This window comes from Camponotus vicinus, unplaced genomic scaffold, assembly GCF_025532165.1.
Source record: "Camponotus vicinus isolate PSW18456_S1 unplaced genomic scaffold, iyCamVici1.0 SCAF_12, whole genome shotgun sequence".
NCBI lineage: Eukaryota > Metazoa > Arthropoda > Insecta > Hymenoptera > Formicidae > Camponotus > Camponotus vicinus.
This window is the reverse complement of record NW_028141948.1, coordinates 8,554,277-8,581,933: the sequence shown is the minus strand read 5'-3', so window position 1 is coordinate 8,581,933 and position 27,657 is coordinate 8,554,277. Positions and strand designations below refer to the sequence as shown.

General features: G+C 28.7%; 1 protein-coding gene across 1 annotated transcript; it reads left to right on the top strand.

Annotated features, from left to right (window-relative positions):
- Positions 1-26: 26 nt before the first annotated feature.
- On the top strand, positions 27-27,372 carry LOC145962451 (uncharacterized). Its single transcript, XM_083083508.1, has 22 exons — positions 27-152; positions 559-766; positions 1,305-1,460; positions 1,540-1,566; positions 3,102-3,334; positions 3,760-4,151; positions 4,317-4,326; positions 4,447-4,654; positions 5,691-5,846; positions 5,927-5,949; positions 10,171-10,557; positions 11,025-11,414; positions 16,446-16,844; positions 19,688-20,077; positions 20,359-20,566; positions 21,033-21,188; positions 21,277-21,309; positions 24,847-25,076; positions 25,778-25,972; positions 26,254-26,461; positions 27,015-27,170; positions 27,252-27,372. The coding sequence occupies exons 2-22, from the start codon at positions 569-571 to the stop codon at positions 27,297-27,299; spliced, it is 4,203 nt and encodes a 1,400-aa protein (XP_082939634.1). The 5' UTR covers positions 27-152; positions 559-568; the 3' UTR covers positions 27,300-27,372.
- Positions 27,373-27,657: the final 285 nt, after the last annotated feature.

The following is a 27,657-nucleotide window of genomic DNA, read 5'->3' as shown; positions in this document are numbered from 1 at the left end:
CCAATGTGTGGCTTTGATGATATGTGCAAATTCCAGCGTCGCACACGAGACTCTAACTTCTGGTATGATGGTCCAAATCTGCGCTCAATTTGAAATTCTGTGTCATCGCGCTCGTATATTGCCGACGTTGCTGATGGAAGCGGAGAAGAATAGTAAGTCAGACGAAGACCTGAAAGCACGCGAGAAAACCATCATTCGCGATCTAATATATCATCATCTGTACATTTATAAGTGAGTGGCAATTAAAAAGATAGAAATGGTAATTAAACAGATAGAAATACAAATTTTAAAAAATTCTTTACGATTATAAATTTTTTAGTTTTTCAATGATAAAAATATACAAAGAGAGTTATCTTTTTTTAATAATTTTTTAATTACTTTTTTAATCGATTAATAACTATCAAATTTATCGATTTAGTAATATCGTGCTACTCAATTTATCCACTTATTTTAATTAATTGACTTATACATGTTACTTATACACAATTTTTTGATGCATGGAATAAATTATTTAATAATATATAGAAATAATAATAGAAACTCATTAAAAATCTGCAGATTTGCACACATGGTCAATGCAGCTTTTACAACGATGATGTTCATTCAATTTTCCATCATCTCCTTAGTCCTCTGCATGAGTGTTTACAAATTATCTACAGTTACGTCATTATTTACCCTCAATTTTGCACACAAATTTTCTTATTTGTGCGCTATGCTAGTGCAAATATTTCTTTACTGCTGGTTTGGCAATGAGGTTATATTAAAGGTAAAAATTTGTTGGCATTTTTAAATTGATGCATAACTGCATCTACGTTTATTTATCTATATTTTTTTATTCTTTTAGCATAGGAAAACATAATGCTATCTCAGTCCTCAATTAAAATATATAGTATTTCAAAAGTTGTTATACAAGATGTACTTATAATTACTTACTATTGATATATTGTAAATTTTAATGTTTTCTATCTTTAATATTTAATTATTAATTAAAATAAATACTTTTTTTGATTATCATTTAAAGAAAATATTTATTCTTTTATTATTCTAAACACAAATTCATTTTTTCTTTACACAAATGATTGAATTGTTTAGCAGTAGATATTTCTTAGTTTTCCAAATTTATTTGTATTTCTAAATGCATAATAATTAATAATTTAATAAGTATGTAAAATTGAACATTAAACAACAAATACTTAGCAATTAAAAGGGAGAAGAAAATAAAGAAGACGATTTCAGAAATAATATTACGTCAAAATTATTATTGGTATTATTTAATAATGATTGTTTTAATTAATTTTTCATAGAGTATCGACGTCAGCACTGCTATTTATGAGATGGATTTTACGAAATTAAGAGTCCGAGTAATGAAAGATCTTATGATAATAATGATGCGTGCCAGCAAACCTGTTAAAATATCGACTGGCTACATAGTTACCTTAAGCATCGAATCTTTTATGAGCGTTAGTATTCAAAATTATAAAATTAATATTAAAATTCTAGCAGTGGTGATTTAATAAGTGAGTCATCTCTTCTGTGCAGATTCTCAAAATATCCTATTCGACGTATAATTTCTTAAAAGACTCTTAAATGAAACAAAAATACCAGGTCACCTGCACAGAGTTTCACGTATTGTAATTTCTTCACATATATATCATCTACGTTTAAATACTCATGTGTTTTCTAACAAGATAAAAATAAATAATCAATGCTACAATCATTCAACTTTAATCATGCCATTTTTTCAGAAATTTTAAGATGCACATCTATTCTTCGTTTATATTTTAATTTAATTTAATTAACTAAATTTATAATAATTTTTATTTAAATAAAAATTTTTAATTAAATTAAAATTTTGTAATTATAAGTAATATATAATAAGATGTATATATTGCACTATTTCTCTCTTATGTTTTTTTTATATAGTAACTAATATAAAATTGCCAAAGAATTTAGTCCTAAAATAATTTAACAACATTTTGTATAAGAAGTGCTACACGCGATAAAGAATCAATGATATAAACAAATTTAGGATAAATCCATTAAAAAGAATTAGGTTGATCTTCACATGGCTTTAGCACCTGTATTTGAGAACAAACTAATATCTCCATCTTTTTTCCTCCTCCAAACCTTACAACTTTTATCTGAAACATTTTCCACGAAAATGCGTTATTTAAGAAATATTCGCGGTAATTAAAATGAGACACTCTGTTTATATGTATATTATATTCACTTGAATTTCATTTTAGATCGCAAAAAAACTTTTTAGTTTCACATCGTATATAACATTTGTAGAACAAATTCTTCTGTGTAGAACATTTTCATTTATATTAAGAACTAAAATATATATTATGATGACAATAGATAATTTGTGTTTGTAGAATGAAAAAAATACATGATAAAATTTCGTTCTTTTTCTTCTAAATTCTTTCCTCAATCCCATTTTTTCTAAACTATTATAACTATAAATAATTATAGGATAACTTTATAGTTGAATAATTTGTTTAACTGCAATGTGCAACAGTAGATATAATTGTTATATATTATATAGGAGATTGTAATGTCTGCGTGTATGGGATAATAATATACTATTAGTAATATACGTATTCTTAGTGTATTTCGCAATATCTAGTATTAGTATCTACTATTAGCATATCTTTCGCTGTATCATTATTGAAATTATTACCGTGGGAGACATAAATGATAAATATACACGTGGGAGGAAAGTCCATTGTATTGGAAAATTATTGTAACGTATAGAAATCGTCTCTTTCAACCGTCCCTTTGCTGCGAGGAATTCTTCTCTACTTCTGACTTTTAATATTCTGAAAATTTTTCCGTCTTGAGACAAAAGTATTTACCCACTATAACAACAACGACGATACAATTTCTTTTGTAAGATATTATTAAAAAAACAAACTTGATATATGCAATGATAATCGAACAATAGGGAGCTGCCGCAGACTAGAATAATGCATATACTTCCAGTATCATTTGCTCTGTTATCTTATACCGGTTACTGGCGACCAGTGCATTTTCCTGTCAATTCATTGAAATATTGGATGTACAATACTTATTCGGTTTTTATGTTTATTTTACTGCAGTCGTTCGTGTTTTATGGTATAGTTGATACTTTTGTTTTATCGGCGAGCCTGGAGGAATTCATAGACAAATGTTATCTCTTTCTTACTATCTTTGGCGTTTTCTGCAAAGTTATGCATCTCTTCATACGTCGGAGGAAGATCATTGATTTGGACAAGATGTTATTAAAGGATAATTGTATTCCTCGAGATATAGAAGAGATACTAATAAAAAAGAAATTTGATCGACACGTGAGGTATGTAATTATTAATTAGATTATGACAAAATTAATTATTAATTGCGAATAATTGTCACACATTTACATGTTATCGGACAAAATTTAAATGGATTTTTTTTGTCTTTTTCACTTTTGCTTTTATTCGTAAAATAATTTCTTAAACGCACCTTATATATAATTTATTTTCACTGGAAGATAATTTTTTCGATTCTCTCTTTTTCCTCTTTGTTTATTTATTTTATAATAATTATTTTCTTTATTAAGATAAGGTGATATTATACAATAAGGCGATAATATACAAAGTTAAATTTGAAAAAAATATATATTTTAGGTAATTTTCAAGTAATTTATATAATTATTTCCAATAATTTAAGAAAATTTAGTCTATATCTATTTACAAATTTTTTTAGATTTATTGTAATAGATAATTTATAAATTTATAGACAGCTTACGATCGGCTGCGAGATCCTTAATGAGTTCACTGCAATTTTCGCGACTTTCGCGCAATTTTACACATTTTTGAAGATGCGCAGCTTGCCTGTGTTCAACTGGACGCCTTTCGATCTTTCATCAATATATGTTTTCTTGCCTATGTTGATATTCCAATGTGTGGCTTTGATGTTATGCGCAAATTCCAGTGTCGCACATGAGACTCTAATTTCCGGTATGATGATCCAGGCCTGCGCTCAATTCGAAATTCTGTGCCATCGCGCTCATATGTTGCCAGCATTGTTGATGGAAGCTGAGAAGAAAAGTAAATCAGACGAAGATCTGGTAGCACGCGAGAAGACAATCATTCGCGATCTAATATATCATCATCTGTACATTTATAAGTGAGTGGCAATTAGAAAGATAGAAATGGTAATTAAACAGATAGAAATACAAATTTTAAAAAATTCTTTACGAAATTTTTTAGTTTTTCAATGATAAAAATATACAAAGAGAGTTATCCTTTTTTAATAATTTTTTAATTACTTTTTTAATCGATTAATAACTAAAGTTTATCCAATGTTATCATGCTAATTTACCCACTTGTTTTAATTAATTTATTTAACTTTATGTACAGAATAAATTAATTAATAAGTTATAGAAATAATAACAGAAATTCTATTATATATGTAAAACTGCAGATTTGCGCACACAGTTAATGCAGCTTTTACCATGATGATATTCGTCCAATTTTCCCTCATCTCTTTAGTTCTCTGCATGAGCGTCTACAAACTATCTACAATGACATCATTATTTACCCTTGACTTTGCACACACATTTTTTTATCTGTGCTCCATGCTCATGCAAATATTTCTTTATTGCTGGTATGGCAACGAGGTGACATTAAAGGTAGAAGCTTGCATTTTTAGACTGTTGATATATTGATGCATAACCACATGTATGCTTATTTTCTATGCTTTTTAAAACGCACAAAAAGACATAATTGTATTAGTATATAATTAGAACATATTTTAAATTAAATTATGAAATATAACAATTATTTATCGGTGATGTTGTGTAATTCTTAATACTTTTCTTTAATTATCAATTCTAAACACAAATTCATTTTTTCTTCAGAGAATCGATTGAGTTATCTAGCAATAGATATTCTTTAGTATTCCAACTCATTTGTCATGCTAGTTGCCTGTTTAATTAGTAATAACTGTTTAATTAATATATAAAATTGGACATTAAGCAACAAATATTTAAGGATGTTTTGTACCTATTTTCAAAATATTGAGAATTTAATGAAAATTGTACAGAATGTCCTTACATATGTTTAGAATCTTCAGTACAATTTTTAAATCAATTCACTAAAGCGTTTACAAGTTATAAGGATTTTAATTTGCACCGAATTAACATGTGTTCTTATGGGAAACGTATAACCACGTCGATTCAAATGACAAAAACACATGGAAATAATATTCAGAATTTGTTTAAAATTTGCAAAAGTGTAGTTTAGATACAGAGGAAATTTGGTAAAATAATATTATACAAGTACTAACTGGTTAAAAAGATATTAAATATAATTCAATGAAATTAGCCATGTATCTGACACAAGGCGAAATTCTCTGCCAAAAGTTAATCATTTCGATTAACAAAATTCAGAATATTTCAGTAAAAACGCAATATTAAAAAATACATCTCTGCACTGTAGCTAAGATCAAATTGTAATATTCCACGCAATTTATCATACTCAAAATACACCAAAAGTGGATATATTCGTCAATATTGATTTTCAGCTACTTTTTGCTGGAATTGTACATACAAAGCATCCTTAATAGCTAAAAGAAAGGAGGAAATGATTTCAGAATTAATATTACGTCAAAATTATTATTGGTACATTAGTTATTTAATAATGATTGTTTTAATTAATTTCTCATAGAGTATCGACGTCAGCACTGCTATTTATGAGATGGATTGGACGACATTAAGAGTTCGAGTAATGAAAGACCTTATGGTAATAATGATGCGTGCCGGCACACCTGTTAAAATGTCGAGTGGCTACATAGTTATATTAAGCACCGAATCCTTTATGAGCGTTAGTAATCGAAATTAGATAAAATTATTGTTAAAATTCTAACATTGATTATATAATGGGCGGTCATTTTTTTCATGCAGATTCTTAAAATATCTTATTCGACGTATCATTTCTTAAAAGACTCTTAGAGATGAAACGAAAGTATCAGGCTGAATGCACAGAGTTTCATTGTGAGTTATATTATGATTTCTTCATGTATCATCTATATTTAGGTAATGTTCGTGTATTCTAATATAGAAAGTAGAGGAATAAATAATTAGTAAAAAGATAAAAAGAAATAATTATATAGTTATTCAATTTTAATTATGATATTTTTTCAGAAATTTTCAGAAATCATCTTTTGCTCAAATTTTAGCCCAATTAATTTAATTTAATTGATTGAATTTAAAATATTTACATTTAAATAAAAATTGTAATTATAAATGGAATAATAGGTTATATATTTTGCAGTATTTTTCTCATATTTTTTATATAATAATTTATATAATATTGCCAAAAAATTTGGTTTTATATAATAACTTGTATTATATTATATTTTCAAAAAATTTGGCAAAATTTTATACGAGAAAATGAAGTACCATGCGATAAGCAAATGAGATATATTAATATTTAGAGAATATTTTTCGATTTTAATTGCGGTATGTTCTTGAACTGGTGAAAAAGCAGAATACTAATTGTTTACTGTACTTTCAAATTTAGCAAATTTATCATATTTAGAATTCTAGAGAGTACACAAAACGTTCTTTCAAAATAATATAGAAGATATAATTTATAATTTGAAATTGCTTTTGCAAAAAGCTGGCTTTGAAAAAATTATTTATCCCGGTGCGCACAAAAATTGTTTTGTCTATTTTCGTAAAAATATTGCCTGGAATGTTTTGTACAGCATATTTATTTACCTACCTATATTTACCTACCTGTCTAGGTATCTAGCTATCTATACAACATCGTGTATTAGTTAAGGGAAGGAGTAGAGGAATTACTCGGTGGTAACTTCGATGCTTCCTTCACTTATTGTCATTGTCAGTTCACTTGCGACTGTCCGCGAAGCTCGTTCTATTTGCATTCTAGCGTTGTTCGGCATGATTCTCTCCTTAGGCCTTTATTACATTTATCGTACAACAAAGTTCTCAAGAATATTGATTGGCTGCAGGATAGTAATTTTTCGAGTTCTTAGAAATTTTTTATTCTGCAGTCAATCAATATGTTTAAAAAATTTGTCATTTGACACAAATATAATATCAGCCTTACACGCGTGTGATTCTTCGTGTCGGTGAAATCGCAGTGTCGTGTATTATACGAAATTGGAATGTTATAAAAAGGCGCTTCGTGCGATAAGATATTTTTCATATATTGGCAGAAAGCATTACATAAACATATGTATGTGCGCCAATTATTGAAGATCCTATCTCATCGAAAGAGCAACAAGTGAATGGACATGTCACTTGGAAAATTCGTATCATAAAACTATTTGATCTTATGTGAATTCGCGGAATAGTCGGATTTGCAACGCGATTGTGGGATAAGTTCGATGTTAAATTGGTGTGAGTGAATAAAGTTTGTATCACCATTATTCGTGAAATTTTTGCCGGGCTATATTACGTGGAAAAAGTATTGTGTGTGAGATTGATGCGTAATAATCGTTACATCGAATCCCCTGCATGTTGGAATCCTACATACAAAGGAATCATCGTTTTGAGAGTGAAGCGCAGTGATATATGACATTGATCTCTGAAAATATTAAATTTGTATTTTTTAGCTAAAATAGAACGGAATAGAATGAAAGGGATAAACAGAGTGTCTTATTTTAATAGCTTATTCTGGACATAAAATAGAATAAAAAAGTTTTCGTACAAAAATTTTGAGGTTGCAATAGTTTTTTCGTTATAAATGATTAAAATTTATTAAGAATATTACGTAGAATTGGCACGTTTAGATTCGTGACTATACAAATGCATTTATTAATCTGTCATCTATTATTGATTTTTTATAAATTAGGTAATACTAATTTTTACTGCACAACTGATTTTATTGTTTCTTATGCATGCTATATAAATGGTCAGCTAATTAACGAGTTATAAATGTTGTATGTAAAATACTTCATCTTTTATTAAATAACAATTTAATGTACGTGCACGATTAATTATTATATTTAAATAGAATTATAAATCTAACATTTTTACACACATTTAAGAAATGAGGTTTATTATATCTTGGTCAGTAAAATATTTGTGTATAAAAATGAATTTATTTGCTATCTTGTAAAAATCAACAAATGATAGATCGGTATATGTAAGCGAAGTTATAGACTTTAATATGTGAATTTTACATAATATCATTAGCAAACTTTGATCAAGTGACGTTATAGTATTTTATAATTTTTAATTTATTGTATTATTAGAAATTACAATTTTTATTGCGCTTTAATTACTGCATTATTTAGAAAATTTCCTAATAGTCTTTTTTTACTTTGTTGTTTTTTTAATGGTCATTAATAAATCAAAAATTATTGTAGTCTCGATACTTTCATTAGAATTTTTGACTTGATTTTACCTTTAGAACGTAGGCTATTAAAATATTGTACGAAGATTGTGAAGCACCCTGTATATTTAAAAGTTTGAAAAAAAAGAAAAAAACAAGAAATGTAAAAAGTTTAGCTGAAAAAAGCAAACTTATTAATGGCGGCGAAATAATGATCGTCTCGAAAAATTTGTCGAAAATATAGAAAGAGAAAAAGCGCGAGCAATCGATTTGCTATACAGAAAACACAAATCGTGGTGCTTAAAAGCTTCGATTGCTGTTGATGGAACGACGATATGGAGTTAAAGTGCATATCCGATGCCTGTTTTATATACAAAACGATAGACATGGCATGCGATGCGTCGCGTTTCGATAAGTGGCAGAGAGAAGAGGTGATAACAAGCACGCGGAATAATTCGGATTTTTATCCTCATTGAAGAATCGGTAAAAAATAATTGTGATTGTTTACGTAATTTTATTTGATCAACTTATTGCACAATAAAATATTTCTGCGAACATCTGATGTGTGATCTCTTATATTAATCAAGATATAAAGTTAATACAATCACGTCAATTTTGCATGATTTTTCAATAAGTCACGTATATATCGTGTTTATTATATATAATACAATAATATATATGTTATATATTATCAATAATATTATATAAAAATAAAATACATGTTTCCTTAAATTTCTATTAAATTAAAAAATTCCGTTTATTTAAATAAATCTTTCATAAATGATATAAACTTGGATTAGAAATGAATTTGTGCATTAGTTCTACACATAACGCGTGAATAAAATAATAAATAATTATTTATTATCTTTCATTGTTATCATAGATTTTTAGATTTATTCCTTTCTTCTTCTTTCTTTTTGTTTACTTATTAAATATGTTAAATTTTTTTTTTAAATTCCGTTTTCCTAAATTGTTCAAAATTCTTTATATATGCATTAATAAAGTTATTTCCTCTATAATACTATTCACACTTAACAAATTAAATATTTTCACTTTTTCCTTAATTGTGATATTGAATTTTGCACACACATTTTTTATAATTTTGAATTCCAATTCCATTCGAATTTCAAATTCGCAAAAAAATGTTTGCTTTTATATCATAAATGTCATAACAGCATTAACATCATAACTGTAGAACAACTAGTGTAGAACATTTTCTTTTATATTATAAGAACTGTAATGGCAAAGGACAGTGTGCAATTATAAAATGTAAGGAAATATATATATTCAATAAAATTTTGCTATATTTCTTTCTTTTAAATTCTTTCCTCAATTCAATTTTTTTCTAAAGTATTATAAATAATTATGTTATAATTTGTAAAAGTAACTTTGTAGCTGAATAATTTGTTTAGCTGCAAGTTATAATTGTAGATATAATTATTATATATATTATGCAGGATTGAAATGTCTGTACGTACGAGATAATAATGTACTAATAATATAGGTATTACTATAGTGTACCTCTTGCTGTATCATTATTGAAATTATTACTGCGGGAGACATAAATGATAAACATATGTGCGGAAAGAAAGAGTGCGTTATATTAGAAAATTATTGTCAGTTACGTATTGACGGATACACGTAATCGTCTCTTTCGAGCGCCTCTTTGCTGCGAGAAACTCTTTTACCGCCTAGAAACTCTTTGACATTTAATATTTTGAAAATTTATCCGTCTTGAAATAAAAGTATTTATCTACAATAACAACAACAACGATGTACAATTTCTTTTGATAAAGTTATTATTAAAAAATAAACGATATATACAATGATAATTGAAGAATAGGGAGCTACCGCAGACTAGAATAATGCATATACTTCCAGTGTCATTTGCTCTGTTATCTTATACCGGTTACTGGCGACCAGTGCATTTTCCTGTCAATTCATTGAAATATTGGCTGTACAATATTTATTCGGCTTTTATGTTTATTTTACTGCAGTCGTTCGTGTTTTATGGTATAGTTGACACTTTTGTTTTATCGGCGAGCGTGGAGGAATTCATAGACAAATGTTATTTATTTCTTTCGGTCTTCGGCGTTTCCTGCAAAATTGTGCATCTTTTTATACGTCGTGAAAAGATTATTAATCTGGACATAATGCTGTTGAAAGACAATTGTATTCCCAGAGATGTAGAAGAGATACTGATAAAAAAGAAATTTGATCGACACGCTAGGTACGTAATTATTAATTAGATTACGATAAAATTATTTATTAATTGCGAGTAGTTTTCATACACTTGCATGTTGCCGGACAAAAATAAAACGGATTTTTTCTTTTCTTTTTTTATTGTTCCTTGCTTTTATTCATAAAATAATTTTTTAAAAGCATAATCGTACATAATTTATTTTGACTGGAAGATAATTCTTTCGATCCTGTCTTTCTCTTCTATCTTTATTTATCTTATAATAATTATTATCATTGTAAAATAAAGTGATGATGTATAATATAAGAAGTTTAAATTTAAAAAATATATATTTTAATTAATTTGTAAGTAATTTATTTAAATATTCATTTTTAATAATTTAAGAAAATTTGATATATACATGCATATATATATATATATATATATATATATATATATATGATATATATTTCTTTCCTTTTTACACTTATTTTAACAGATAATTTATAAATTTGTAGACAGCTTACAATCATCTGCGAGATCCTTAATGAGTCCTGCGCAATATTCGCAACTTTTGCGCAATTTCATACATTTTTGAAGACGCGCAGTTTGCCTGTGTACAATTGGGCGCCTTTTGATCTATCATCAATATATGTCTTCTTACCTATGTTGATATTCCAATGCGTGACTTTGATGTTATGTGCAAATTCCAGTGTCGCACACGAAACTCTAATTTCCGGTATGATGATCCAGATCTGCGCTCAATTCGAAATTCTGTGTCATCGCGCTCATTTATTGCCGACGTTGTTGATGGAAGCGGAGAAGAATAGTAAATCAGACAAAGATCTGGTAGCACGCGAGAAGACCATCATTCGCGATCTGATATATCATCATTTATACGTGTATAAGTGAGTGGCAATTAAAAAGATAGAAACGAGAATTTTAAAAAATCCTTTATAATTATAAATTTTTTAGTTTTTCAATAATAAAAATATATAAAGAGAATTATTCATAATTTGTTAATTATTTTTTATGCGGTTAATAGCTATTAAATTTATCAATTGAATACTACCGTGCTACTTAAATTATTTAACATTTTATAGAAACAATAATAGAAAATAATCCATATAAAACTGCAGATTTGCGCACACGGTCAATGCAACTTTTACAATGATGATATTCGTCCAATTTTCCTTCATCTCTTTAGTTCTCTGCATGAGCGTCTACAAACTGTCTACAATGACGTCATTATTTACCCTTGACTTTGCATACACATTTTCCTATCTGTGCTCTATGCTCACGCAAATATTTCTTTATTGCTGGTATGGCAACGAGGTGTCATTAAAGGTAGAAGTTTATTGACATTTAGCCTGTTGATATATTGATGCATAACCACATTTATGTTTATTTTCTATTTTTTTTAACGCACTGAAAGACATATATTCTATCTCAATTCTCAGAGTTAGAATATATAATAATTCTCCAGTCCTCATTGCAGTTATAGAGAATATATAGTATATATACAGAATATATAGTATATCAAATTAAAGTGATTATCTGAAATTACAATTATTTATGCCATACATTTTATAATCTTTTCTTTAATTATCAATTTTAAACACAAATTCATTTTTTCTTCAGACGATTGATCTAAACGATTGAATTATCTAACAGCAGATATTCTTAATTTTTTAATTTTTCAAACTCACTTGTTTCATTTTAATTATCGCTAATAATTGTTTAATAAATACGTAAAATTGAACATTAAACATTAATTGAACAACAAATATTTAGCAATTAGAAGAGAGATGGAAATGAGGAAAATAATTTCAGCAATACATAACAAAATTATTAATTAGCACATATATTAGTTAATTATTAATGTTTGATTAATTTATAGAGTATCGATGTTAGCACTGCTATTTATGAGATGGATTTTACGACAGTAAGAGTCCGAGTAATGAAAGATCTTATGATAATAATGATGCGTGCTAGCAAACCTGTTAAAATATCAAGTGGTTACATAGTTACTTTAAGCACCGATTCTTTTATGAGCGTTAGTATTATCGAAATTAAATAAAATTAATGTTAAAATTCTAGCAATGATGGTCTAATAAGTAAGTCATCTCTTCTGTTTTATGTAGATTCTCAAACTATCCTATTCGGCGTATAATTTCTTAAAAGACTCTTAAATGGAACGAAAATACCAGGAATGCACAAAATTTCATGTATTGTGATTTCTTGATGTATATCGTCTAATTTAAGTAATGATCGTGTGTTTTAATATAAAAGAGGATAAAAATAAATAATTAATAAAAAAATAAAAATAAACAATTAATTGTATAGTCATCTAATCTTAATTATATCATTCTTTCAGAAATTTTATTATTCTTTCTTTTTCATTTAAGTTTTAATTCAATTTCATTAATTAAATTTAAAATTATATATATATATATATATATATATATATATATATATATATATATCAGACGTCACTTAGATTTTTTTTGGAAAGTTGAAAGGATATTTAATAAATGATAGATGATAATCGAAAACATCGGACGTCCAGTAAATAATGGAATGGGAAAAAAATAAGAAACAACATTAGTCCAACGACAATTTGTAATAAAACTACAGAAAGAGAGATTGATGTTTATATGTAACGTTGTAAATATAGACGAAACAGCATTCAAACAAATTTCTTCAGACTTTTTTCCGCCATTATTCATTATTATATTTATTTTACTTTATGATTGTAAGGATATATAAACACATGAAGTATCATTGTAAATAACATTAACTTTCTGTCTCTCTTTCTCTTTTTTTCTCTCTAACTCTTTCTTTTTATTTTTCTCCCCTCTGTATTATTTTTTCACTCCCTTTCTTTTTTCCTTCTTCCTTTAGATTTTTAAAACTTTTGATCACTGGTAGAACAACGATATATTAAGTGCATACCGGATTTTCGTGCGCGTTTTATATCACAAAACGATAAACATGGCATGCGATGTGATTAGTTTCGATAAATAATAGAGAAAAAAAGTGAACGTGCGCGTGAGATGATTCAGATTTTTGCCCTCTTTTGCCCATTGAGAAATCTATGATATCTATCTATGTATCTAGGTGTCTTTATTAATAATTTTTCTTTGTTTAATCATATCGAGAAATTTTCGTGGATCATGACCACTGCCATGAAAACTGCAGTTCATGCGTAACATAACATTACGGCGTTTTCTCGCTGTCACTTTTTAATAGGTCCTGTAAAATATTATTAGAAGAATATGAAGGTAAGTATATATAAGTATACTGGTATGAATAATTAGTAAATAAAAATAAACTTAGTATATAAAAAATAAAGATATATGAATAATTCTCCTTTCAGAATATCTGGATTGCTGTAGTGATGGATAGGAAGAATATCTGAATAAAGGAGGGTCTCTTGCGACGGAACACTTAAATATAGATTCTATTGAATTGACAGAATTCTTTCTCTTAATCTTGGTTTATTAAATTAATCATTTCACAAATGATGGAAAGAGCTTTTTCTAGAGTAATATTTCATCAAGATCCACTGTAACCGGGTGACTATAGATATTTCGCAACTCTAACAAGTCATGTGTGGACATATGTCCCATGTTTCAAGATTGTCCGTGCTCTACCGCGACCTATTTACCTATCTATCCTGCCTATCTAGCTATCTATAGCTACAACATCGTGCATTAGTTAAGGGAAGGAGTGGGGGAATTACTCGGTGGTAACTTCGATGCTTCCTTCACTTATTGTCATTGTCAGTTCACCTATATATATTTTATATTAAATTTTATATTTTTATATTATATTATTATTATTGTTGTTATTATTATTATTATTATTATTATTCTTATTATTATTTTATTATTAGACATACACACACACACACAAATGTATAATACACTTTAATAAATTTTATATTTTTAATTGTAAAAAAAATTGCAATTATTTACGCGCCTCTCCTTGCGCTCTCATCCTTTGGCATCTCTCTCTTGCGCGCTAGTTGTAAGTCTCACGATATCTTCGTTGCGCTCTCTCTCTCGCGCGTTAATCATAAGTCTCGCGATATCTTCGGCACGCGTCATTGGCTGCGTTGTTCACGAATTTTACAACAGTTGCAAAGCAGCTTTTTCTGCTGAACGCAGCCATTGTTCTTTCGCGCTATCTCTTTCTCTCGCGCTTAGATAGAATAAGAATAGTAATCTCTCTCGCACGCGCTATGACACAAAAAATGTATTTACACACAGTTAAATAAATTTTATATTTTATATTTATAATTGAAAAAATGTATTTATTTACACACCTTTCCCTTGCGCTCCCATCCCTTGCGCTATCTCTCTCGCGCTAGTTATAAGTCTTTATCGTTGTCTCTATCACACTCGTTATTATTCTCGCGATATTATCATTCTCTCTCGCACGCGTTGTTCTCGCAATATTGTTCCCTCTCTCTCGCACGCGTTCTCCACGCGCTATCGTTCCCTCTCTCTCGCACGCGTTCTCCACGCGCTATCGTTCCCTCTCTCTCGCACGCGTTCTCTTCGCGTTATCGTTCCCTCTCTCTCGCACGCGTTCTCTTCGCGCTCCCCTCCGTCCCGCCTGACGTCATTCCCCCGCGCCATCGAAATCCCCCTCGCGCTTCACCCCCCCTGAGAGGACCTGAGTTAGAACCCGCCCTATACACCTACTTTTAAATAAATCTTTCATAAATGATATAAACTTGGATTAGAAATGAATTTGTGCATTAGTTCTACAAATAACGCGTGAATAATATAATAAATAATTATTTTATAAATAATTATTTATTATATTATTCACGCGTTATTTGTAGAAACTATTAATAAAATAATTATTTTATAATTATTTATAAATAATTATTTTATAAATAATTATTTTATAAATAATTATTTATAAAATAATTATTTATAAAATAATTATTTATTATCTTTCATTGTTAGCATAGATGTTAGATTTTTAGATTTATTCTTTTCTTCTTATTTCTTTTTGTTTACTTATTAAATATGTTAAATTTTTTTTTTAAATTCCGTCTTCTTAAATTGTTCAAAATTCTTTATATATGTATTAATAGTTATTTCCTCTATAATACTATTCACACTTAACAAATTAAATATTTTCACTTTTTCCTTAATTGTGATATTTAATTTTGCACACACACTTTTTATAATTTTGTAAAATAAATTATATACTATATTCATTCGAATTTCAAATTCGCAAAAAAATGTTTGCTTTTATATCATAAATGTCATAACAGCATAACTGTAGAACAACTAGTATAGGACGTTTCTTTTATATTTTAAGAACTGTAATGGCAAAGGACAGTTTGTGTGCAATTATAAAATGTAAAGAAATATATATACTCAATAAAATTTTGCTATATTTCTTTCTTTTAAATTCTTTCCTCAATCCAATTTTTTTCTAAAGTATTATAAATAATTATGTTATAATTTGTAAAAGTAACTTTGTAGCTGAATAATTTGTTTAGCTGCAAGTTATAATTGTTATATATATTATGCAGGAGATTGAAATGTCTGTACGTACGAGATAATAATGTACTATTAGTAATATAGGTATTATTGTAGTGTACCTCTTGCTGTATCATTATTGAAATTATTACTGCGGGAGACATAAATGCTAAACATATGTGCGGAAAGAAAGAGTGCGTTATATTAGAAAATTATTGTCAGTTACGTATTGACGGATACACGTAATCGTCTCTTTCGAGCGCCTCTTTGCTGCGAGAAACTCTTTTACTGCCTAGAAACTCTGACATTTAATATTCTGAAAATTTTTCCGTCTTGAGACAAAAGTATTTACCTACTATAACAACAACGACGATACAATTTCCTTTGAAAGATATTATTAAAAAAACAAACTTGATATATGTAATGATAATCGAACAATAGGGAGCTGCCGCAGACTAGAATAATGCATATACTTCCAGTAACATTTGCTCTGTTATCTTATACCGGTTACTGGCGACCAGTGCATTTTCCTGTTAATTCATTGAAATATTGGATGTACAATACTTATTCGGTTTTTATGTTTATTTTCCTGCAGTCGTTCGTGTTTTATGGTTTAGTTAACACTTTTTTTGTTTTATCGGCGAGCCTGGAGGAATTCATAGACAAATGTTATGTATTTCTTTCGATCTTCGGCGTTTCCTGCAAAATTGTGCATCTTCTTATACGTCGTGAAAAGATTATTAAACTGGACATGATGTTGTTGAAAGACAATTGTATTCCCAGAGATGTAGAAGAGATACTGATAAAAAAGAAATTCGATCGACACGCTAAGTACGTAATTATTAATTACATTATAACAAAATTATTTATTAATTGCGAGTAGTTTTCATACACTTGCATGTTGCCGGACAAAAATAAAACGGATTTTTTCTTTTCTTTTTTTATTGTTCCTTGCTTTTATTCATAAAATAATTTTTTAAAAGCATAATCGTACATAATTTTTTTTGACTGGAAGATAATGCTTTCGATTCTGTCTTTTCCTTCTTTCTTTATTTATTTTAAAATAATTATTATCTTTTAAAATAAAGTGATATTGTATAACATAAGAGATTTAAATTAAAAAATATATATATATTTTAATCAATTTATAAGTAATTTATTTAAATATTTATTTTTAATAATTTAAGAAAATTCGATATATGCAGGGTGTTCGGAAATTCAATCGACAAATTTTCAGATTGTCGGGGGCACCATAAGAATCATTTTTTGCAAATGAACCTGGGGTCGGAAACGTGTCATTACGTCGCTACGGCATACGGAGTGTTCGAAAGAGTCGGGACCTCGAAATATCACAAAAAATAGAAGTTTTACAAAAAATTGTTTCAAACAAAAGTTGTAGGGTGTAAAAAGGTCTATTTACTGGCGCCATGTGTTTGACCTAGGATGGCGTCGCCAAGGTCACGACAAGGCCACCTTGAATTTTTGTAATGGAACCCTCCACTTTTTATTCCCTGGCGAAAATAAGAAACTTTATAAAGCGTTAACAACCGTTGAGTGAGTTTTCTGAGAGTTTATATGCTTTTCAAACTTTGTAAGAGCACTTACATAACGCTGTTGGGTTTTGAATGCTTATCAACCGCTGCAGTGTTGCAATTTTTGTTCTACAAACTCTTTATATAATGTTACATGAAAGTTTTGCAATGGTAACATTTTTCAGAGTACGTTCAGTAAACGTTGATACATCTTCGGGTACAGAGTTTACTCAGACTTTTCAAACGTTTACGTTTACGCTATAACGTACAAACGTCTTTTAAACGCTGCAGTGTTGCAATTTTTGTTCTACAAACTCTTTACTAATCGTTTTTAAACTCTCGACGAACTTCCACAAACGTTCATGTAAACGCCAAACAAACGTCTCATTTTTGCCAGGGTTGCATATTAGAAATCAGAAATAAAATACTTTATTTTCTAGATGATGATTTCAATGGGATACGTGCTTTAACACAGTGCACAACAGTATTGTTTGGAGTACAAACTCAAGTCTACAAAAAAAATGAAGGTTTTTATTTGGTCGAACGTCTGTAATAAAAAATAACCCAAAATATCATACGCATCGATCAGTTATAAAAGTAGATCCACCATCATTTATCACTTCTACCTTTATTCGCGGATAATAATACGATAGCTACAGTCGTCGACTTATCAGGAAAAACTTTATAACTTCAATAACTTCGAAACGGCTTACTTAAAGTTGGTAAAATTACACCCACAGAAAAGATTTCTAAATTTAATGCTATTACACTTCAATCTATCATAAAATAGGATCGATATAGCGACAATCATATTTTTTATTAAAAAAAGAATATTTTAATCTTAAATAGAAAATTCTTAAATCTAGAATAAAATGATCCTGATACTATCTACAAAAGACGACAAACGCATATCGGTTTCACGCAACTACTGCGAAAAAATTGTATTCTTAACTTAAGAATATGCCACTTATCTTTAGAATATATACCACTAAAATAAGCGCTAAGAGGATACTCTTAAGTTAAGAGGATCTTCTAAAGAGATATTCCTAATACACAGAGAAAAATATTTCTTTGGATTTAATAAATTTTGCTGAAGTCAAATAAATTTAATTATTGGTCTAAAAGTTTTTTTCCGCCTAATTTCAAATAATCTGTTTAATATTCTGAATCCCAACAAGGAATCCAGATTATTAAATAAATTATTTTAAATTCAACTCGAAATTAAACTGATAAACAGTGATGTCAGAAAGAGGATGCGGCTCAAATGCACACAGAGAACCTGTGTGTGAGCAGCGTCCTCTCTTCCGCACCACTGCTAAGGGAGAAAAATATACTTTAGATCTTACGTTAATACAAGTCCTTCATATACATCTCATGGTAAATATTGAGTACGAGAAAAATTAAGAGTGGTGTTGCCGCGTAGCGGCAAATGAAGAAACATGTCGCGCACACGAAAATCGAGTTGCGGCGTAGAAGTCGCAAATCAAGAATATATTCTTATTTATTAAATGGCGCTAATATCAAATTATTCTAAGTGCAAGAATATATAGCTTAGATTTCTTTATATTATTCTTCTTTCCAGATTATAAAGACAATCTTATTTAATTCGAGAGAGAAGAATAAGAATTATTTTAGTTTTAAAATTGTTTCATTTTTATACTACATAAGATTGTGACCGGATTAAATGTGTCAAGAATATTTTTTGTCTTGTTATCAGAAATCCTTTCTGAGGGTGTAGTGCTTTGAAAAGATCTCGAGAAGGGCTACAAGAATATGCAATAAAAAGTGGAGGATTCCATTTCAAAAATTCAAAGTGGCCTTGTCGTGACCTTGGCGACGCCATCCTAGGTCAAATGGCGCCAGTAAATAGACCTTTTTACACCCTACAACTTTTATTTGAAACAATTTTTTGTAAAACTTCTATTTTTTGATATTTCGAGGTCCCGACTCTTTCGAACACTCCGTATGTCGTAGCGACGTAATGATACGTTTCCGACCCCAGGTTCATTTGCAAAAAATGATTCTTATGGTGCCCCCGACAATCTCTGAAAATTTGTCGATTGAATTTCCGAACACCCTGTATATGATATATATTTCTTTCTTTTTTACATTTATTTTAACAGATAATTTATAAATTTGTAGACAGCTAACGATCGGCTGCGAGATTCTTAATGAATCCAGCGCAATATTTGCTACTTTTGCGCAATTTTACATATCTCTGAAGACGCGCAGCTTGCCTGTGTATAATTGGGCGCCTTTCGAACTATCATCGATATATATATTCTTGCCTATATTGATATTCCAATGCGTGGGTTTGGTGTTATGCACAAATTCCAGTGTTGCACACGAGACGCTAATTTCCGGTATGATGATTCAGATCTGCGCTCAATTCGAAATTCTGTGCCATCGCGCTTATAAATTACCAGCGTTGTTGATGGAAGCTGAAAAGAATAGTGAGTCAGACGAAGATCTGGCAGCACGCGAGAAGACGATCATTTACGATCTGATATATCATCATCTGTACATTTATAAGTGAGTATTTGTGGTAATTAAAAAGATAGAAATGAGAATTTTAATCCTTTATGATTATAAATTTTTTAGTTTTTCAATGATTAAAATATACAAAGAGAGTTATCTGTTTTAATAATTTGTTCATTATTTTTTTACTCGGTTAATAGCTATTAAGTTTATCAAATACTATTGTGCTATTTATCCTCGATTTAATTAGTTTATTTAACTTTACGTACAGAATAAATTATTTAATAATTTATAGAAATAATAACAGAAATCTGATTATACATATAAAACTGCAGATTTGCACACACGGTTAATGCAGCTTTTACAATGATGATATTCGTCCAATTTTCTCTCATCTCTTTAGTTCTCTGCATGAGCATCTACAAACTATCTACAATGACGTCATTATTTACCTTTGACTTTGCATACACATTTTCTTATCTGTGCTCTATGCTCATGCAAATATTTCTTTATTGCTGGTATGGCAACGAGGTGTCATTAAAGGTAGAAGTTTATTGACATTTAGCCTGTTGATATATTGATGCATAACCACATTTATGTTTATTTTCTATTTTTTTTAACGCACTGGAAGACATAATTGTATCAGTACTCAATTAGAACATATTTTAAATTAAATTATGAAATATAACAATTATTTATCGGTAATATTGTAATTCTTAATACTTTTTTTAATTATCAATTCTAAGCACAAATTTATTTTTTCTTCAGAGAAACAATTGAGTTATCTAGCAGTAGATATTCCTTAGTATTCCAAACTCATTTGTCTTATGCTAGTTGCCTATGTTTAATTAGTAATAACTGTTTAATTAATATATAAAATCGGACATTAAGCAACAAATATTTAATAGCTAAAAGAGGAGAGGAAATGATTTCAGAAATAATATTACGTCAAAATTATTATTGGTACATTAGTTATTTAATAATGATTGTTTTAATTAATTTTTCATAGAGTATCGACGTCAGCACTGCTATTTATGAGATGGATTTTACGACATTAAGAGTCCGAGTAATGAAAGATCTTATGATAATAATGATGCGTGCTAGCAAACCTGTTAAAATATCAAGTGGTTACATAGTTACCTTAAGCACCGAATCTTTTATGAGCGTTAGTATTATCGAAATTAAATAAAATTAATATTAAAATTCTAGCAATGATGATCTAATAAGTGAGTCATTTCTTCTGTCCTATGTAGATTCTCAAACTATCCTATTCGGCATATAATTTCTTAAAAGACTCTTAAATGGAACGAAAATACCAGGAATGCACAAAATTTCATGTATTGTGATTTCTTCATGTATATCGTCTATAATTAAATAATGATCGTGTGTTTTAATGTAAAAAAGGATAAAAATAAATAATTAATAAAAAAATAAAAAAAAACAATTAATTGTATAGTCACTTAATCTTAATTATATCATTCTTTCAGAAAGTTTATCATCTTTCTTTTTCATTTAAGTTTTAATTCAATTTCATTAATTAAATTTAAAATTATATATATATATATATATATATATATATATATATGTATATATATATATATATATCAGACGTCACTTAGATTTTTTTTGGAAAGGATATTTAATAAATGGTAGATAATAATCGAAAACGTCGGACGTCCAGTAAATAATGGAGTCGGAAAAGAATAAGAAACAACATTAGTTCAACGACAATTTGTAATAAAACCACAGAAAGAGAGATTGATGTTTATATGTAACGTTGTAAATATATACGAGGGTGGGGTGATAAGTTTTCGGCCTGATAAAGAAAAAAACAGTTTTTTGGATTTTTTTTGATTTTATTTTTCAACTTAATCTCCACAAAGACTAATACATTTTTCATAACGGTGCTCTAATGCAGTGGTACCAACTTTATAGTGCGATTCGTCGACTCCCAAAATACTCATTTACAGCGTTAATGACTTCCTCGTTGCTCTTAAATTTTTTGTCCACCGAGCCATGTTTTGAGGTTAGGGAATAGATGATAGTCGCTGGGTGCTAAATCTGGCGAATAAGATGGTTGGGGAAGCAATTCGAACTTTAATTCGTTGATGGAAAAAAATTTAAGAGCAACGAGGAAGTCATTAACGCTGTAAATGGGTATTTTGAGGAGCTCGACGAATCGCACTATAAAGTTGGTATCACTGCATTAGAGCACCGTTATGAAAAATGTATTAGTCTTTGTGGAGATTATGTTGAAAAATAAAATAAAAAAAAATCCAAAAAACTGTTTTTTTCTTTATCAGGCCGGAAACTTACCACCCCACCCTCGTATATGAAACAGAATTCAAACAAATTTCTTCAGACTTTTTTCCGTTATTATTCATTGTTACATTTATTTCGCTTTATGATTGGAAGGATGTACCTGTATACACATGAAGTATCGTTGTAAATAACATTAACTTTCTGTTTCTCTTTTTCTCTTTTTCTCTCTAACTCTTTCTTTCTATTTTTCTCCCCTCTGTATTATTTTTTCACTCCCTTTCTTTTTTCCTTCTCCCTTTAGATTTTTAAAACTCTTGATTACTGTTGGTGGAACGACGATATATTAAGCGCATACCGGATTTTCGTGCGCGTTTTACATCACAAAACGATAAACATGGCATGTGAAGTGATGATTTTCGATAAGTGACAGAGAGAAAAAGTGATAACGAGCGCTGGGATAATTCAGATTTTTGCCCATTGAGAAATCTATGATTGCTATGTATCTAGGTGTCTTTGTTAATAATTTTTCTTCGTTTAATCATATTGAGGAATTTTCGTGGACCATAATCACTGCCATGAAAAAGAGGTTCATAACATGACATTACGACGTTTTCTCGCTGTCACTTTTTAATAGATCCTGTAAAATATTATTAGAAGAATATTAAGGTAAGTATATATAAGTATATACTGGTATGAATAATTAGTAAATAAAAATAAACTTAGTACATAAAAAATAAAGATATATGAATAATTCTCCTTTCAGAATATCTGGATTGCTATAGTGATGGTTTATTGAATTGATTCGATTTTACAATGATGGAAAGAGCTTCTTCTAGAGTAATGTTTCATTAAGATCCACTGTAACCGGGTGGTTATAGATATTTCGCAACAAGTATTTCTAACATGTGTGGACATATGTCCCATGTTTCAAGCTTGCCCGTGCTCTACCGGATCCGACAACTCTGATTAGAACTACTCGTACTCTCTATGGATTTCATGCCCTATATCTTTGCTATTCTAGATTACAAATTCGTTCTCTTCATTACTACTCTGTTTGATGGTCTCTTAGCGATTGCCTCGATTTCTCGACGTGTACGTGCTATCGGAACGTGCTCTCATTTTTCTCCCGTCATGATGATTAAAGTCTGTCTAATGATCTATTGATCGATTGGTGATCGACTGAATCTTATCTTGATTCCTAATTGTGCACGATTTATATTTCTTACAGTCCTGTGCAATCTGAACGCTATTCAAGCAATATGCTGATATTGACAATCAAAGAGCAAAGAAAATCTTTGCTTTATGATATCTATTCTTTAGAAATTTCACATAAGAATTGAAAAATTTATATATTAATTAATTTTGACAAATTCACTAACAAATTTTTGTGGAATCACACATACATAAATTTTCTTAATTAATTTTTTAGGAAAATTTAAATTTTATTTAAAAATTATCTAATTTTTATATAAACATAGTTTTAAAATTATTTAATAAATTATATTGATTTATTTTTTTACATATTTCAGAGGATTCTTTTTGAAAACAATTTAAAAAGTGCTGATCTCTCTTCTCTTTTTTCTCTTCTTTTAAAATATTTAGATCTTATATCTGCAATATTTTAACTTAATAGATGAATAATTTGTTTAGTTACGTAGGATAATTATCAAAATATTAGAATAGGGATTGAGTCAAATTAATCAAGAAGTTTATTAGTCTCTCACGTTACACAATTAATATAAAAAGAAATAAATGAAGAAAATGTTCATATTGTCACGCACTTTCGCACACGCGCTCGTCTCGTCGTTCGATATCTTTACCAAATAACGAATGTCCGTCGCATTTCTTTCGCTCGTACGTTCCCGTTTTCTCGACGACTCAAATATGCAAGCTGTATGACACTTCGATGATTCACTTGTTGAGAACATAACAGCGAACATAAACAGAGGCATCAGAGGTCGTTCTCCTGACTTTGTCTCCTTCATTTACGATGTATAATAGTAGATATAATTGTTATATATTATACAGAAGATTGTAATGCACGTACATAATGGCTGCACGTACGGGATAATAATGTACTATTAGTAATACAAGTATTATTAGTGTACCTCTCTCTATACCACTATTAAAATTATTGCGGGGGACATAAATGATAAATATATATGCGGAAAGAAAATGCGTTATATTAGAAAATTATTGTCGGTAACGTATACAAGTCGTCTCTCTCGATCGCCTCTTTATTGCGAGAAATTCTTTTACTTCTGACTTCTAATATTCTGAAAATTTTTCCGCCTTGAGATTAAAGCATTTATCTACAATAACAACAATGTCGATATATAATTTCTTTTGATAATGCTATTATTAAAAAGAAAAAAAATTTCATATATGCAATGACAATGAAAGAATAGAGAGTGCCGCAAACTAGAATAATGCATATACTTCCAGTATCATTTGCTTTGTTCACTTACACCGGTTATTGGCGACCGGTGCATTTTCCTGTGAACTCGTTAAAATATTGGATGTACAATATTTACTCTGCTTTCATGTTTGTTTTACTGCAGTTATTCGTATTCTATGGTATATTTGATACTTTCATATCGGCGAGCCTAGAAGAATTCGTAGACAAGTGTTACCTGTTCCTTTCGATCTTTGGTGTTTCCTGCAAAATCGTGCATCTCTTCATACGTCGGGGAAAGATTATTGATTTGGACAAGATGCTATTGAAGGATAATTGTATTCCCAGAGATGTAGAAGAGAAATTGATAAAAAAGAAATTTGATCGACACGCGAGGTATGTATAATTATTAATTAGATTATGATAAAATTATTTATTAATTGTGTGAATAATTTTTATATATTTGCATGTTAACATGCTAAAACATGGACAGAATTTACACAGTTTTTTTCTTTTATTCATTTTACTTTCAATCGTAAAATAATTTTTTGAAAACATCTCATACATAATTTGCCTTGAATGCAAGATAATTCTTTTGACTAATAATTCTCTCTCTTTTTCTTTATACCTTATAATAATTATCTTTTTTCTTAAAATAAGGCGATGTTACAAATTAATATAATTGTATAATATAAACAGTTTAAATTTTTTAACAACAAATTAATATAATTATATAATATAAACAGTTTAAATTTTTTAATAGTATATTTTGAATAATATTTAAATAATTTATTTAAATATTTATTTTCAATATCTTAAGGATTGCTCTGCATATTTACAATAATGTATATATGTAATCCTTTTTTAACATGTATTTTAACAGATAATTCATAAATTTCTAGACAGCTAACGATCGGCTGCGAGATTCTCAATGAGTTCACTGCAATATTTGCTACTTTTGCGCAATTTTACAAATCTCTGAAGACGCGCAGCTTTCCTGTGTATAATTGGGCGCCTTTCGAACTATCATCGATATATATATTCTTGCCTATATTGATATTTCAATGCGTGGGTTTGATGTTATGCGCAAATTCCAGTGTTGCACACGAGACGCTAATTTCCGGTATGATGATCCAGATCTGCGCTCAATTCGAAATTCTGTGCCATCGCGCTCATAAATTACCAGCGTTGTTGATGGAAGCTGAAAAGAATAGTGAGTCAGACGAAGATCTGGCAGCACGCGAGAAGACGATCATTCACGATCTGATATATCATCATCTGTACATTTATAAGTGAGTATTTGTGGTAATTAAAAAGATAGAAATGAGAATTTTAATCCTTTATGATTATAAATTTTTTAGTTTTTCAATGATAAAAATATACAAAGAGAGTTATCTGTTTTAATAATTTGCACATAATTTTTTTACTCGGTTAATAGCTATTAAGTTTATCAAATACTATTGTGCTATTTATCCTCGTTTTAATTAGTTTATTTAACTTTACGTACAGAATAAATTATTTAATAATTTATAGAAATAATAACAGAAATCTTATTATACATATAAAACTGCAGATTTGCACACACGGTTAATGCAGCTTTTACAATGATGATATTCGTCCAATTTTCCCTCATCTCTTTAGTTCTCTGCATGAGCATCTACAAACTATCTACAATGACGTCATTATTTACCCTCGACTTTGCACACACATTTTCTTATCTGTGCTCCATGCTCATGCAATTATTTCTTTATTGCTGGTATGGCAACGAGGTGACATTGAAGGTAGAAGTTTATTCACATTTTTTAGATTGTTGATATATTGATGCATAACCATATCTATTTTTATTTATTTTCTATTTTTTTATGCATAGGAAAACATAATTTTATGAGTTAGAATATATAATATTTCAAATTAAAGTGATTATGAAATATGTGTATCAATTATTTACCAATTATTTATTTATTTAAGATGATATAAATCTTAATAGTTTTCACAATTATTTTAAATGTTTTAATGATAATTATTATTTAAGATGATGTAAATCTTAATATTTTTCTTTAATAATCAATTTTAAACAAATTCATTTTTTCTTCAGAGAAATGATTAAGTAATCCAATAGCAGATATTTTTTAATTTTCCAAATTCACTTGTCTCATGCTAATTACCCTAATTACTGTTTAATAAATATGTAAATTTGAACATTAAGCAACAAATATTTAACAGCTAAAAGAGGGGAGGAAATTGAGAAGGTGATTTCAGAAATAACATTACGTCAAAATTATTGGCACATATATTACCTAATTAATAGTGATTGTTTTAATTATTTTCTCATAGAGTATCGACGTCAGCACTGCTATCTATGAGATGGATTGGACGACATTAAGAGTCCGAGTAATGAAAAATCTTATGATAATAATGATGCGTGCCGGCACACCTATTAAAATGTCGAGTGGCTACATAGTTATCTTAAGCACCGACTCCTTTATGAGCGTTAGTAATTGAAAAGAGATAAAATTAATGTTACAATTCTAACAGTGATTATCTAATAGGCGAGTCATCTTTTTCATGCAGATTCTCAAAATATCCTATTCGACGTATAATTTCTTAAAAGACTCTTAGATGGAAAGAAAGTATTAGACTGAATGCACAGAGTTTTATGTATTGTGACTTCTTCACGTTTATCTATATCTAGGTAATGCTCATGTATTTTAATATAAAAAGGAAGAAAAATAAATAATTAATAAGTAAATGAAAATAAATAAATAAATAAATAATTTATTTTTATCATTTAGTTTTATTTATTTAATTTATTTAATTTTAATTATATCATTTGTTCAGAAATTTTATCATCTTTCTCTCGCTTAAATTTAATTCAATTTAATTGGTTAAATTTAAATAATAATATACGAATGAAAATTTAATAATATTTATATTTAAATAAAAATTGTAATTATAAATGGAATAATGAGTTATATAT